General features: G+C 43.1%; 1 protein-coding gene across 5 annotated transcripts in view; it reads right to left on the reverse strand.

Annotated features, from left to right (window-relative positions):
• Positions 1 to 16636, reverse strand: part of SH3BP5 (SH3 domain binding protein 5) — a 67282-nt gene that overhangs the window by 25116 nt on the left and 25530 nt on the right. For 3 of the 5 annotated variants that reach the window (XM_064506095.1, XM_064506096.1, XM_064506098.1), the window contains one exon: positions 14869 to 14997. The exons of the other annotated variants lie outside the window; for them this stretch is intronic. In XM_064506095.1, the coding sequence (XP_064362165.1) occupies positions 14869 to 14997 (129 nt within the window). The remainder of the gene's footprint in view (positions 1 to 14868; positions 14998 to 16636) is intronic. 5 annotated transcript variants of the gene reach the window in all.

Genomic DNA, 16636 nt, shown 5'->3' on the forward strand with positions numbered 1-16636 from the left:
AGCTTTTTTTGCCCCAATCACCCTTGCTGTCAGAGCACTCGCCCAACTGGATTTTTTCCGTCCTTCAACGTGTAGCTTGAATTTTCTGTATTAACACCAGCTAGGATGTACATTCCTCTTCCTCACTTCACAAAATCTCCAATTTTTCTTTCTGCCTACCAAGTTAAACACGACTGCACAACACCACTCATACCAAACTACTGCAAAACTAGCTATAGCATTCCTCCACGGTTAGCTGACATCTGAAAAAACCTCCCGGCAGTCACTGCCCAGCCTCTGATCTCTGAACACATGTGCATGCAGCTGACAGCCAAACCCTGGTGCCAAAAACAGGTACAGCGGGTGCATTTTGTGGGAGAAGGCTGCTACACAACTTCTCCCCTCAGCCAACCTTCTTCTCCAGAGGCCCAAACCACAAGTGCTGGTACATTCATGAGAAGGGTATCGCTAACACAGCTGACAAATTTCCCATTTGATATGGAAGTCTGCAAAGCTTAGGTATTTTCAAGTATTTAAAAAATGGCTTCTCATTTAGAATGAGCCAGGTGAACTTATCTCACCCCATACAGCCAATGCATACAATCGTTTTAGTTCAGTATTTCTGTGCTTTCGCTAATAAAAGGTATTAATGATTTCTGTTTATAAAATCACTGAAAGCTGGAGCATGAAGGGAACACAGCTGCCACTCAGAGCAAGGCACCAGCAAGTCACATGCTGGCCCAAGGCCTTTGCTCTAAAAGACTCTTGTTTGTTAATATGAAACTAATGTCTCCCTTGCTCATTAATCTTCAAAACAATAGTTTAATTGCTACCAGCAAGGACTGACTTGCTTACTACCAAATAGATAATAATTAACTGGCTTCCAGTTAGACTTTTCAGGAGCAAATACTCAGATGTTTTCATTCTGGCTCTCTCTCATTCATTTAATAACACTACGCGGTCAAGTTGCTATGTGCGGTACAACAGGTAACATGTTTTAAAACAGGAGCTTTCCTACATCAGCTTCCTATCAGAGCTGCCATAACCTGTTTTAGCAGCACTGTCTTTGGGGTCTCTATAGCTGACTGCACTGCAATGTTCTGCACGGGCTTCTCGCACAGACGAGGACAGTAGGGTAACGACTCCTCTCCAAAAAGCTTTAGTAAGACTTACCCACCCTCCTCTTCCCATCCTCCACCCAAATAAAAATCTTCAGATCTGCTTTCGAATCTGATCTGATCGAATCTGACCACAGATCTGCTGTGGCAAGCCTGTCCTGCTCACCACCGTGCTGGGTTCAGTCATGCAGACATCTGCAAGGTGAAGGCAATAAGCACTCATTGCAGCATTTACAGTAACTACCATAAAGCACTGCTATTTTGGTCCCGGTTTTCTTCAATCTGTTTCAATGCAGCTGTAACAAGCAGAGCACCCCACATGTCAACACAGGCACCCAAAATGTTCAATATCTTAACAACGACCTTGATACTGACAGAGCTGCACCTGCAGCACATCTGCAGATGATACTAAGTTAGAGGAGGTGGTTGGAAAGGCAAATGGCAGAGCGTCAGTCCAGACAGACCTCGTGAAACTTGACTGGCCCGACAGAAACCTCGTGAAGTTCAAGGAGAAGTGCAGAGTCCTGCACCTGAGGTGGAATAACCCATGATCAGTGCAGGCAGGAAGTTCAGCCCTGCCGAAAAGGACCTCCGCGTTACACTGGCTGCCGGGCTGAAATAGTTGACAGTGCGCTCTTTGTGAATAAGGCAAACCATGTCCTGGGCTACACACAGAGGACTACGGCCAGCAGACCACGAGAACGTATCATTCCCCACTACTCAGTGCTGGTGAGGCTGTCCATCAAATACTGCATCCAGTTTTGGGCCCTCCAATTCTAGAGGGATGTCAAGACACTGTAGCAGGTCCAGGGGAGGTCTACCAAAATAGTCAGGGGGCAATTACTCATGACCTACAAGGAGAGCTGAGGGATATGGGCTTATTTAGTCTAGCAAGGAGGAGGCTAACGGTGATCTAATAGCTCCAAGCTAAAATTTGAAGGGGAGTTGCAAAGAGCAGAGAGTCAAACACTTCTCAGCAGTGCTGGATGATACAACACAGGGCAATGACCACAGATTAGAGCTTGGAGGCTCGGGTTGCACAAGAAAATCGGTTCTACTAGGAGGGCAGTGCAGCTACCCAGAGAGGTTATAAATTTCCATGCCTGGAGGTTGAGACCTGACAAAGTGATCATAGCAGCTCTGCTCTGAGCAGGAGGTTGGATCAGATGACCTCCAGAGGTCATCTCTGCAACCAGCATTTCTAAGAAGGAGGGGAAGAAGTATTGCATTTCAAAAGACAGACATGCTCTATTTTCAAGAACATTTCTAAGAGAAAGCATTGCCACATGTTCTTAAAGCCAGATCCTATCCAAACACCATAAATTTTATTTCTCCACATTTTTTTCTTACAGTTTCTCAAAAAAGGAACTACAAAAATTTACCTTGATGTTATGTTTTCCTAGATTCTCAGGTCCACACATTCATTTGCTCAAATAATCAGAATAGCAATTTTTTTAAAAGGAGTATCTTCCCTGACCTTCTTTTCCTCTCTCCCTACACACTAAAAACTCAGAGCCAAACCAGAACTGACAGTTAGTCGAACGACAAAAACCCCTTCTTGCTGTAGGCCACGTACAGAGGTTTATCAACAACTTCTAAAATCCAGAGCCACTGTAGTGACCTCATTTTGGAAAATCTATGAGACTTTGTGAGCTATATGTTAATCTGTGATGATTGTCTGCATAACTGACAGTAAATACAGTCTCTCTCAAGAGTCTGTAACACCCTGGTACTATTTCAGCTGTTTACTGGAAAGCTATAAAATTGTACAGAGGTTAGAACTTGCCTTTTCGAAAGCAGATCTGAAGATTTTTATTTGGGTGGAGGAGGGTGGGTAAGTCTTACCAAAGCTTTTGGAGCACAAACCATTTCCTCCCTGCTGCATAACTAACAAAATGCTTGTGGAATACAACGACCAGATGTCCCTTAGTCTCTGCTTTTGATTAGATATCTTGCTCTTGTGCTAGGCTTTTTAGTCCCATTCATGCATGCACCCCTCTTCTTTTAAAAGCTTAATTGTTACAGAACTGAGCTGACCCCTGGCTCCAAGCCTGTTTAATTTCTTGGTAAGCCTGTAGTCTATAAACAGGCCTAGGAAATCAGAGTAGACCTACAAAGCACACTCTGACGAACATCTAACTCCATGTCTAACCCTTCTAAGTCACAAAGCACACAGAGAAGCAAGCAGCAAGTACCAGTGACATGCACTAATTCTGTACCCTAATGTTAGGCGATACGTATGACCTCCCTAGGACAGGATCATTATACTCAAGTGCCCTTTCCAAACATGCACCAGAAGCCGTTCTCAGAGATAAAAGGTTCAGGGCTTAACTTCATTAGCTGCTTCTGTTACCAGCATACAGGTGGCTGGTTGGTCTCAAAGACACAGAATCCTACCTCCTGTCCTTAGGAGCTATGGAAGGAAAAAAGGAGAAAAAAAAAACAACCCACCAAGCACACAATTTCCTTAAACACTGTTAAGGTCAATCCTGACCTGGACCTAAACAATCATCTGCCAGTCTCTCTGCGTTCTCTGGTGGCTCCCATCTAGGCTCGACATTGAGACCTTGCTAAACAGGGGCAAGAACATGATCTCCGACCCTCTTCCAGTAAGCAATAAGCTATCAAAGACTACTGTCCCCACGGGGCACTCAGACATTTAAAATCTACTGGATTTCTCTCTATTTTTAATTGGTCTAGCTCCAGCTCTCCCACCTCACTGCAGTATGGATGGGACCCTCTTTGGGGCACAGATGAAGGTTTTACAACACGTCTTACACCAAGCCCTTTGGCCTGCCCTCATTATTTGAGAGGTTGTCCCAAGACGCTGGTCTGCCTGGACTGACTCACCCTCTTTAATGAGTCCTGGGCACCAGAATAATGCCAGGTTGTTCACGCTAATGCCAGCCAGACCCAGCCTTCTTGGGCTGTCATTGCCACCTGCTTGTTAGTTGTGCAATTGTTTGCAGTCAGAATTGTAAAGCTGCTGCCTTCTGGAGGAGTGGATCATAGAACATGTCCAAGTTTTCTCTCCAAGGGAAAATCTCTTATTAAGAGAGAAAAAACATTGAGACAACCGCCCCCAAATATTCACCTGCATCCTGAAGGTTTAGGCAGTGACTCAGCGAGTCTAGCATTTACAGCTGGTTTCTAGGTTTACGGAGACTGTATGTGCTCATCTGCACCTGGCAGCAGCCTTCTTCGCTGAAATCAAATATAGAAGCAAGGGACAAACACGCAGAAACACATGCTGCAGGATTTAAGTAGCCTGCCTTAGCGAATTTTGCTCTCTAATTATTCAAGATGATAACTGTTCAGCAAACCAGGAGATGCCCTGGATCACTGTCTCACCTAACGGCCACCAAAGCAGCAGACGTTTGTCCACAGAGGTCTCCAGGGGGTTGGCAGCCTGGTTCTGAAAGCACGCCTTGCACACAGATAGTAACGTATGCAAAGAGAAAACATGTGGGCAGGGGTTTTGTTCTCCCGGGCAACGGGCTGTTCTGGACAGGTTCCCCCAGTCCCCGAAAGCCTCACACCTGCTGGTGACAGTCCCATCCTCCCAGCAGGGACATGGTCTGGAAGAAAGGCTCTGGCTGCCCTTGTGCATCTCAGACAGCATGCTGACAGGTACTTTTAAAACAATTTATTGTTTATTTTATACACAATAAAATGCTTTTAATAAAAGGTAATTTTCAGAGGTGAGCCGACAACACCTGAGGGTCCATGGACTATTTCTGAGGGATCTACTGAAGATAATTAGGCAAAACAGGCCTATTATTCACATATGCTATTGAGAGGTGTGCAACTCCATTTGTAAAAATTTTAAGGCTCAATAGATTAAAGAAAAGCCTCAGGGAGTGTGTCCTGGAGAAACAAATGGATAAGTACAAATAATTAATGCTTTGAAGGAACAAGTCTAGATAGCAGCAGGGACAGAAAGAATTTCAATTCCACTTCACAGCAATAAAATTCTCCTATAAGAACCAACCATCAGCACCCTTTACTAGGTGAAAAACAATCAGAAGCAGACACAGGTAAAAAAGATGGCCCTTTCCTCCACATCCCAGCAGTGAATTTATCTTCCATTTAATGGCAGACTTTAAATTTACTGCAATTAAGAAAAAGGGATTTTCTTACAGAAGCTAAAATGGGTCAGTATAGGGCCATTCTCATACCTGCTACAGAAAAGTGAGACTCCTTAGATATTTTTTTTTCCCAGAAGGATAATCTTGTCTTTCCAGAAACAGATCAGCGGCTCATAAATCCATACTGTTACACTAGAAGTCATAACAAAACACACCCAGAAAGCAGTAACCAACATCCATATCAGATTTGTTTTGGCAGCAGCCCCTAGCATGGACATTTATTATTTCATAACAGACTACCACCTACTTAGACCACTGTACACAATAAAGACCAGTGCAGTTGAATATTTCCCAAAGGTTGCAAGACTTGTGCTGCCTTCAGCAATCCTAACTGGGCACTTATCATGCAAAACAGGTACACGGTATCTCATCACGATCTTATGTCACCCAGGCTCAAATGCTGATTACTATTTTTAACATTAGTGTGTCTGTAGCTTACACTGTCTTGAAAGGGCTCTTAGCGGCCAGAAAAGATAGGGAGTGGGAAGGGTGGGAGAGAAAAAAGCAAGGAGGGGCAACAGTAAGCTCATAGTACCATTTGAATTATTGGGGAGGAGAGTGAAACACTAGCTAGCTTTCTATTGCTACCATTCAGAATAGCTCAGAAGGATAGATGGAAGTTCTGAGGTTTGGGAAAAGTGGGAGAAAAGGAGAAAAAGAAATTAAGAAAATATTTCATCTCTTCTAGAGAAATCCTTCAAAACACCTAGCTGAAAACATTTTTTCCTCTACTTCTGGAAAGACAGACAGAAGGGGGAAGGATCTCTCATTTACAGTGCACATCTAACAAACTTAAGTAATGGAGTCCTCCAAGGCATGTCTTTTATTAACAATGAGAAGACCAATTACAGCTTTTGCATCAATGGCTTACGCAAAGTAATCCATCAGCAGAACAGTACACTCACATAAAATGGAAAGGCAGGATGTACAAATATCATCCCAAAATAGCTAGACCTCTTCGCTGGCACAGAAAGCACAGAAGGAGATGGGGCGATCTAAGTTTTAGAGGTGACACACACTCACAGAATTTATCAATACAGGTATTCCACTAAGTGGCTGAAAAATCCTTCCTACTTCCAAAGGTGCCAAGGCATTTAGAATATACTATTTGGAGACAAGATCTGATGGCTACAGATGCCATCAAGTCTGCAGGAAATATAAGTAACAGAGCACAAAATGTGAGTCTGGGGCTGCCGATGTTCCCAAATGCAGGGCAGATTCCCAGCTGCTTGGGATTAAGATGGCAGAAACCTGCCAGTCACACTGACCTACTATCCCACACTAGCAGGGCTGATGGGAAGACGGACACATTCAGGAGCTTTCCTTCACAGATCTGATCTTCAGCATAACTTTGCAAATCTCACCAGGCAGCATCTGTTATCTTCTTGGCAGTTTAAGAACAGCTAGTCTGAAACACTCACACATCACACTGCTCAACCAGCTGACAGAGCCAGAGAACAAACACAAAATCGGGGTCTGAAATTTTAAGTAAATAAAAAACAGCGAGAATAAATCAGCCACACAAAGCTCAGCTGGTTGATCCAGTGAAGTCTTCCTGACCTCCCTGCTTCCTAGGGATCGTCACGTATTTGGTCTGCAGGAAAATGCAGCATAACTGTAATGAGAGACTTAAAATACGCTTTTCAGGCTTTGAACATTCAAGCAGAGCAAGAACACATCGAGTGCAGGCTGCATCCAACAGTGACGACACGCTGAGCCAGGTGTACCTGAACCCAGGGCAGAGACTCCTACATGCTATGTACAGGGTTTCAATCACAACCAAGCAAATGTTGCAATAAGAGAGAGCAAGAGGTACTCCATCAAATTTAGAGTACGGCAAAACACTTTCTTTACCTAAACCAAAGTACATCCTACTTTAGAAATAAACATTGTGAAACTCCCTGGATTCCCTGGTGGAAAACAATGAGGTGACTTCCCATCCTCAATAACAACAAAAATACTGATCTCAGATTCCCTCAGTCAGCTTATTTCCTCCACAGATCGGTGCCTGGTCCCACAGCCAAATACACGCCATGTGAGGAGGAAGATGAATATACCAAAAATGCCCCTCGGGATCACAGCAATGAGAACTCCACATTTCGCAAGACGAGTAACGTCACATCGACACGGTCTCCCCAAGATTTAATCGTGTGTTTCATAACAAAAATGAAATGGTCAGTGGGAAGAAGGGGGTTCACATCTAGAGCAGGTCCACAGGGACCAGAAAGGGGAAAAGGACACGCAAAACTTCCCAGGCTATTAGGGACAAGCTGCCGCCTCCCCCAGCACACTCCATCCTTCCAGGCACTTCTCCTCAGACAGCTCACCTACATGGTCACCCCACCTTCCTATGCTAAACCAGAAGCCGTTACCTCCTCTTCCCTCATGCTACTGTGCAGCATCCACAAGAGCTACCAGGGCATCTCCATTACAGCATCTTCCTTACAAAGACCAAACATCAGCATAGGCAGACCACAAATAACATAACCAATACTGCCAGTTTAGACTGGTTATTGCAACTGGATGGAGGAGTAACGGCCATACAGAATACTTCCTGCTGGCTCCACTACCACAAACACGTGGAAATGCTCTTGGCAGCCTATGTCAGTTATTGTCCCTCTGTTAACATGAGTTGTTCTCATTTGATAAAAGGGGCACTCTTGTACACATCACTTACTACTTCCTCCGTGTGCAAGATGAACAAATTGTAAGAGAAACTAGAATTACAGTCCATTAGCAGCAGTGCTGGACAGACAATTGCTGCCACTACTTACAAACCACTGTAGACTATGGCCACAGAAAGCAGTCACGCATTTTAATTTTGCTTGATTGTTGTTTTTTTCTCTCTTAAACAGTTGGAAGAATTTGTACAAGGTTAATCAAAGTCAATATTTAAATATTTGTGTCCTTTTTTGAAAATATGAAGCTAACCAATTATTTTTTGGTTTCTAAACAGTTAACCAGAAGCACTCCTTCAACCAGAAGAGGTCAGTTGGCTGTTCTACTGTAACCATGCCAATAATTTTGCTTTTTACTAACTTCATGGCAAGCTGCCAAACAAGAATATAAGTCTGTCACAGTTCTGCTGACATTTAATTTTTGCTTCTCAAATTCCCCCTCCCTCCACCTTTTTGCCAAGATAAGCTTACTAGATAATATGAATCAGTCTTAACTCCTTGTTGTCTTAAACATGAGCATCAGGGCTTCAACTCACAAAACCAGGATGAAAAAGAGATTCCTTATGACATGACTACCTCCAATATACCAACAGGTAACACATCTGGTAGCTAGAAACCGGAGGGGAAGACCTGGATATGGACCCAGGAGCCGTCACCCCATGCTCAGCACTGTCCTCCGGCCGCAGCCAGGCCAGCTGGTGCTGTGATCCAATTAGCTCTCGCTCACCAAGCACACTTGGATGGGAAGCTTGGGTGCTGCAGAAAGCGATGCTGGCAAGACAACACTTTCCAGTTCCTAATTAATTTTTAGGGGTGATTGGCAGTTTTGAACCTTCAAGTTATAAGAATTTTAAAAGCCTTTGTTTTCTGAAAGTGCCAGGCAATCTACCATCTGTAGAGCCACACTTCTTGCAGACATCTCAAGCTGAACACTTAGAAACTGAGATGCAACGGCCACTTCGGAAAGTTTCGTTCATTTATGGGCACTGCAGTCCTGCCCTCTGCAAAGAATGGTATCAATCCCATCTGCTGAGGAAGAGACTTCCAACTAGGTAATTGTGCTCTTACCTGCTTACATCCTTCCCACTTACAGCACCAAGTGGCTGAGTTACTCCTTAGTTCCTGTTCTGCAGGATCACAGCAGCTTTTTGTCCTGATTCACTTTGGAAATAAGGTTTGTAGAGTCACTTGATTCAGGATTCACTTGACAACTTTTAAATGGTTAAACAACTAAAGATTAGATGTCTAAATTCCCTCTGTATTTAATGAAGACAGACAGGCATTTCAGAAGCCTGTTCAAGTGCACCTACCTCTCACCACTGATTACACTCACTGATTAAGTGCCTAAATGATTAGCTTAGACTAGACTCTAAACCTCTTGGTAGGCAGTAAGCCTAATCAAGGTGAATCCTATATACCCACGTTGGTCTACAGGTGTCCAGTATTAACTTGACTCTACCTGCCAAGTCCAACCAAAATCCACATTTGAGAGAGGAAATGATTGCTCAGTGGTAACTGGGTTGCCCCAGTTTCATGGAAACAGGCAGAATGGAGCCCAGGGCCTGAATATCTGCTAGTTCACCCTTAATCATTCTTTATCCTGCCAGCTGATTCCTTCAAACAGATGTGGCAATCCAGTATAAAATATTATATGAGTGAAAGTTTATTACAAAAGGGGGTGGCGGGGAGAAAGGAGGGACATTTACAGCTCTGCATACAAAGCTGTAATGAACTGGATATGTTAGCTGAACCCACTGAACAGAATCAATCGACTTGTCAGTCAACTGCATTTCATCTCAGGTATGCCTAGACTTCAGCAAGGAAGAAACCGTTGTACATACTGATTCCAGTATGTTTTTTCCAAACCTTTTGTGACAGAAGGGTGCTGCTTAAGAAAGTATGCCAGGAACATGAAAAGAAGAATTAGTTGTAAAGCTGAACCAAGAAAGGTGACCCACGAGGAAGCAGAACATGCCTACCCTTCAATGTATTGTGCTCTGAACACTTGCTACAGACAGGTCCCTTAGTGAGACATGCATATAGATATGACCTAGCATAGGTCTTTCATCTCTTCTTGCCTGAAGCAAGTTTACCGATACTCTTTTGTAAAAGCTAGACAAGAAGAAAAAGAAAAATCTATGATTTGGAACAAAAACATGTCCCTGTCAAACTTAGTACTAAAGCAAAGCATCCAGCCCTACCCCCAATCTGAGCCAGTACTGCGCACTAAAACACAGCTCTTCACTCTGCAACAACTCAGTAATATAAGCTACAGATTAATCAAAAGCAACACTCCTAGGGCTTTTCTTCTGCTTAGATTCACTGTAGAGGCATGAATTTTTATACTTGTCAGGGTGGGGGTAGGGGACACATTTTTATCAGATTATTTTCAGCAGAAGCAAAGCAAAAAAGGCCAGTCTTCCCATTCAGTTAGTTCCTGGGTTCACAAGCGATGACACGTGGATAACAGTGTTTTAACGGCCCCTTTCACCCAATGACCCCAAAGCACTTTTACTTCCCTTAATGAACTCAGCTTCACAGTAGCTTGACAGCTCTATTTTACATGGGAACTGAGAGAGAGATGCAATAATTCATCTAGGCCATGCAGCAACACAAATTGACTCCTAACAGCATGAAGAGTTATGCAACAGGCCACACTTGCTTTTGCACAGCATCCTGTCCCAGAGCACGTTATCGCTAGGGACGTAACACACGTCTCCCAAACTCAATCACCTGCTCAGACACTATTGCACAGAAACTTTCCTGCCCCAACTCCACTAAACGCTAAGTCAGCAGTGGCTAAAGACCCTCCCTGCCTCAGAGGCTCAAGACCTACATTGCTGTTTACATTACCAATGTTTTCTGGCAACTTCACCCTTCTTCCCCATTACCTTTGGGCAAGAAAAGTCTAATTCCCAGACCAGTCAGGGGACTGCCAGCCAAAATAAATAAATAAATAAATAGAGACACTGGAAGGTTGATCATCACAACACTTAGAGCCTGAATCACCTTCTGCACCATGGCTGCAACGTCCTCATTGCTTGCGCACATGCACACTCCCCAGCTAAGTTTCTTCCATTCCAGATGAGCATTATGGAGTAAGTTAAAGAATGATATGAAAAGAGGATATGCCAAATGCAAAAAAAAATCTTGCAGTAGAAACACATGAACATCTGATTAAACAACTAATTCAGATCAATATGCTCCAGAATAGTAAGGTCCCCCTACAAACGAGAAGAAAGGCCTACTGGAATAGCAAATGATGAATCACAATGATAAAGTCACCTTGGCAGAAGCTATGTGAAATCTATGGGGGGGGACACAAACTACATGAAATCTATAGAGGCAGCATGAGTATTAGCCTGCTTTCAACTGCAGCCTCGGCAACAGCTGAATATTAATGTTTTGGTGCCAACATACAGCATCCCAATCCTCTGTGCCATCACTGCAGAGCACAAAGCACTCAAATCCTAATGGTAAGGGATCATTGCTCTGTTACAGTGAAGTTTCATCCCAAGATAGGCCCAGCTGAAATTCTCTTGGCATATGTTACATAAACAAGATGCTACAGCACTCTTGCATGAGAGAACAAACTTGTTCCAAGTTCCTGTCCTCCTGCCAACATAGGATTGCACAAGATGAGGATAAGGGTAAGGAGACAAAACAGCTCAAGATCTTAAAGCCTCTCAAGGGAGTACTTGACTTGGGGACCAGGTTTTTGCTGACCTTGCATCAGCAAAATGACATTTTAGTGGATTTTATCTTAATAGATTAAACAAATATTTCCAGAAGAGAATCATGCCAGTGCCATCTGAAGACAGACGCACTACAGCTTGCATCAGACAACTCACCCTACAACTGGCATCTTGAATGCAAGTAACTCAAGACGACGTTGACATTTCTGCCAAGCTAGATGTCATTAGTTAGGCAGTTCTTCATTTCCAGAAGACCTCAACCTGTAGTTTGCATTTTTATTTCCCTTTAGTGAGAACAAAAGAAGATTAAAAAAACTTCCCTTTTCTACAAGCACAGTCAAGCATTTTTCCCCCTATTTTTTTTTAATTCAAACTATTTCAAGCACAGAGAACCTGTCTCTATGTTTTCAGAAATGGTCTAATGGCTCTAAAATATTTTTATAGACAGAAGATGGAGGACAATCTTTACAAGCAAGATGTTTTTTACAAAACTGAATGGAAAGATATCAAGCTATTCCCATTCTGGTACAATTTTAGGAATTAACATGTGAAAGATGATGTCAGGAGGGCACCAAAACATATCAGTATTCTGATACATTCATCTAGTTTCATATTTCCCCTCCCCTCCTGTTTATACAGGACGTTTCCTCCCAGTTAGACTCAACTTTTCTAAACTAAACTAAGACTAAAAACTCCTTGGGCAGATGCTTTACTGATGACCAGTATCAGTCCTTGCAATCTCCTGGCTCTCCAGACAGATGTTCTGTTCATTGTCCTTCAACAGTAACATTCCTCTGGGCCTTACTTTTGTATTTCAAGATTTTATTAGGCAAAGAGCCAAAAGGGAAGCCAGAAACTATCTTCTAGCTCTGTTTGCAGAGCAGATACAAAGAGGGAGACCTGTCCATTTTCTGTTATGTACTGAGTCATGGAACCAGAAATCTAATGAACAGTTAGAAGGGGGATTTACCCCCTTCCAGAAAAGAGGAATGCTATCAAGGAATTGAAAGAAATTTGAGTGCATAGTAAATTAGCAGATCTGGGTCAAGTAGCACTTAAAACCTAGCTAACAGAATGAAATGGGGGGGGGGAAATACAGGTCTCTCTAACAAGTCCAATACAAGAGTAATGATTCTGCAGATCTAAGGACACGAGGTTTTGGGGTTTTTTTTCCCCCCTTTCTTTTTTTTTTTTAAAAAAAAAAAAAAAAAAAAGAGAGAGAGAGAGAGAGAGAGAGAGAGAGAGAGAGAGAGAGAGAGAGAGAGAGAGAGAGAGAGAGAGAGAGAAGGTGTTCCCCTTTGATCTGGCTGTTTAATGTGTTTTTAAAAATAACAACTTTAGCAGAGCACAAACATCAACTCTCCTCTTGCAAAGCACCTTGGAACCCGTACAACTGAATGGATGTCAAAGGCAGCAAAGACACAAGAATAAAAATTCCATGTTCAGAACATAATCTGCTGCTGACTTCAGGACAAAGGACAAAGTTCACTGCTCTTGGTGCCTGATGTTACATGCCTCAAAGCACTCTAATTTTTTGGTACTTCAGAGTGTGAGTTTCTACCATTGACTTTTCCAAGAACTCCTGAAGCCCTATATAGTCCATCTCTCACATTGCTATTTATAGTAAGAGAAGTACAAGACCACACCTGAGGCTTTTTTTTTTTTTGCACTGTTCATATTGTGTCAATTTGTGCAATCGATTCCTTGATCTTATTTTGTCCCCAGCTTCCTCTCTTTCTCTAGATGACTACTGGTTTGTCTGCACCATAAACTTTGTGAGCAGGAATTGCTTCCAGAGCAGTTACAGATGAATAGTAAATGCTGCACTTGTTGTACATGGAAGTGAAGCTTACCTGTTTGCTATCCTGTTTCTAGCCTGAAGGATTAAGTCTAATAGCCCCCCAAATATCATCCCCACTAACTGAGGAAAGGGCTCCAAAATAACGCCATGCAATTTAAAGAATCAACAGGGTCACATAATTTCCAGTATGCCGTGTCCCATCAACCAAACTCCTGCTTTATCACTTTCTAAAACAATGAAGCTTGCATCAATGCCTCCCTTTCCTGTGTTGTTCTGAGGACATATTCTCTTCTCTCCCCTTTTCTCTTGCCCAGTGAGTTTATTTTCTACATCCTGGCACATACCTACATACATGGCTTCTCCCCTCCCCCAAAACCACCCCCTACCTCTTTTAATACATGAAACCTTCCTCATGTAATTTTTATAGATTTCACACATGCTGCACCAGCTCTTTTCCACTCTCCTGTTGCACACAATCGCATCCCAATTACCCAGCCACAGATGACAACCCAGCCATTCTTCCAGCTGAGCCAAAAGCAGAAGCTCTAGTCAGCTCTTCCCCTACTTCCTCCCTCCAGACCATTTAGAAAGTAGCACCCAAGAACAGCCTCCCCCTTGGAGAAAAAACCAAAAAACCTCAGAAACCAGCAGAACCCATTGCAGACAGCACGTAGAAGCACTGCGTAAGTCACCACACATTCAAGTCACAGCTAGTTTTTCCTAAGGAGAGAAGCAGCCTGACACTTCGCAAGCTTTCTTGCTTTCTCTACAGCCAGTAGATCCCACCCTTACTTCCACCCCTTGTCCTCCCCTGCCTTAGCCACAAAGGGCCTTCTTTCCAACTGAGCAACACAGTTTTAGGTGCCTATCAATGCTCAAGTTCGCTTTGGTGGTTGGAGCAAGGCAGGTAAGGTCCAGATGACAGAACTTGGTTTCTCCCAACACCAACACACTTCCTAGTCACATTTAGCACACTCCTGCCTGAGCACAACAAAATCAGCACCAAGCTCTGGCGGTTACCCCAGGTCTTCTCCATTCCAACTCCTTTCCCAGCAGCTTCCAGATGCAGCCATTAGCAGCTCAGCCTTTTGCTTTGTCAAGAAGATAAAGCAGATACCCAAACTCTACAGTATGTTTTCAAGCAAATACAACTGTTGATACCAAAGAGTAGGGCTTGGAAAGGTCACTATTAATGAGGAAGAACAGCACAAGTCTTTCGCTACTGATGGATTATGTCTGCTGTGGCTGCTCCTGGACTGAAGAACACGTGCAGCTGTGTCTGGGAAGGAACAGATTTTGCTAGATTCACATGGCTGATATGCAACTCAAGACATATACCAGTGTCAGCCAAATGCCTACACTTAAGACTTTATTAATAGCCCAAAAGCGATGCAATCAGTATGTGCTATCCAGCTACCGGCATAAGCTTATAAGGCAGAAAGTTCTCACCTGCCTGGCCACCCTCCGAGCTTCCCAGTAAGGTTTGGAGTCTTCCACAGCTTTTCCAATCTTCTTTACCAGCTCATCCAGTTTTACTGTTGCTTCAACCAGCACTGAGCGAAACTTCTGGCGTGCATCCTTCAAAATGTTGGGGAGGGAGGGAAAGGAGAGAAAGAACGATGAAAAATTAGAGCTTTAAAACTGGTATTTCTCCTAGTTTGTTCCTATCTTCACGTTGCTGTTCAGATTCAGACACAAGCCAACACATTCAAAACAGCTACTGCTATTTGGACTAAGCCAGAACTCTTCAGTAGAGTTAATAACAGGGACCTGGAACTGCACGTGAAAGCTAGCATGCTGGATATCAAATCTTTGTCTTCCAGGGACAGTTTTTATACAAAGGTTGCAATAGCCTGTGCTAGACGTCACGTCTGAGAGGGTTCCTCAGAGAGTTCAGAAAATGACTCAGTGGCAGGCGAACAGGAGCATAACAAGTTCTGAAAGGGAGTTAAGTGGCAAAGACATCTCCTCTACTGTGTTGTTCTGTAGCTCAGGATGGTTCAGGAGCATAGATAACACACTCTGAGGTCTGAGTCTGTCCTTACCCTTTCCAGAGAACGCTTCTCAGAAGTTTCCCAGAACTGCTTTGACAATTTAGACGGCTGGATATTTGCTAAGGATTTTCAAAACAATTTCCAGAATCCTACTCACTGAACCTCTCCTCTCAGGAAACAGAGGTGGGCTACCAGGCAGGCCCAGTCCCACTGCCGGCTGACAGCTCAGCTGTTACCAACTTCAGGGGGAACCAGCATTCCTCAAACCTCTGCATGCATCCCAGCCCTCAGCCATGTTCCCAGAGACACCATTTCACAGAGCAAATAAGGACGGACAGGACCTGCTTTCTTCAGCAGAAAGAACTAGACACTTCCCATACGGCTGTGGTATCTGGTTTGTATCAATAGGTAGACTTCTACTTTCCATTTGATTGTTATTATTTATTACTTTTAAGAAAACTAAATTCCAGCTATTTCCAGAGTGGTTGAGCCCTCATTATGCAAGTAGCTGAAGCAACTAAAATACCTTTTCCATTCCACTGAAATTTCCACACCTTTAGGCAAAGTGATCCTGACTCCAATCTCAGCATCCAAAACAGATTCTAAATCAATGCAATTATATCAGACCGAGAGAGATGCAAATTCAGCCTGGGATCTGGCCCAGGATTTAATGAGACCAAGAGGAAGGGGCCACGTGAGCTCTTGACAAGCCTTGTAATTCTAATTAGACAGCAGGATTTAGATAGACTGCTGGAGCAACATGCTGATTATCAGGAAGCAGCTGGCTTGAAGAAGTGCTCTAATTCCACAGGTTTTTGTCATTATTTTTGAGGATTTCTAGAACACACAGCTGTTTAATCATTGGAAGAATTAAAATATGTTGGAACCTACTACTGCCTTCACAGAAGCAGGCAACAACTGCAATAAGACATTAGTTTTACAGAAAAAGAAATGTAGTTCAGTAAAAGCTTTTTTGGTTCCTTCTCAGTGTTATCTAAAACCTTAACCAGAATTGGTAATGTTTTTGTCCAACGCAAATAGCTTTGCATTTTTAAGACACTGCAATTTGTTCTAAGGAAATAGTCAGATGGATAAAAGGGTCATATTGGAGAGTTAAATCCACATTAATTTAGCATTCTACTAACTCCAATCCAGTAAATAATCTCTTAGAAAAAGCATAAAGCACATCATTCAAGCAATATGTAGTGAGTCAATGAGTTTCT

This window comes from Dromaius novaehollandiae, chromosome 2 (genome assembly GCF_036370855.1).
Source record: "Dromaius novaehollandiae isolate bDroNov1 chromosome 2, bDroNov1.hap1, whole genome shotgun sequence".
Taxonomy (NCBI): Eukaryota; Metazoa; Chordata; class Aves; order Casuariiformes; family Dromaiidae; genus Dromaius; species Dromaius novaehollandiae.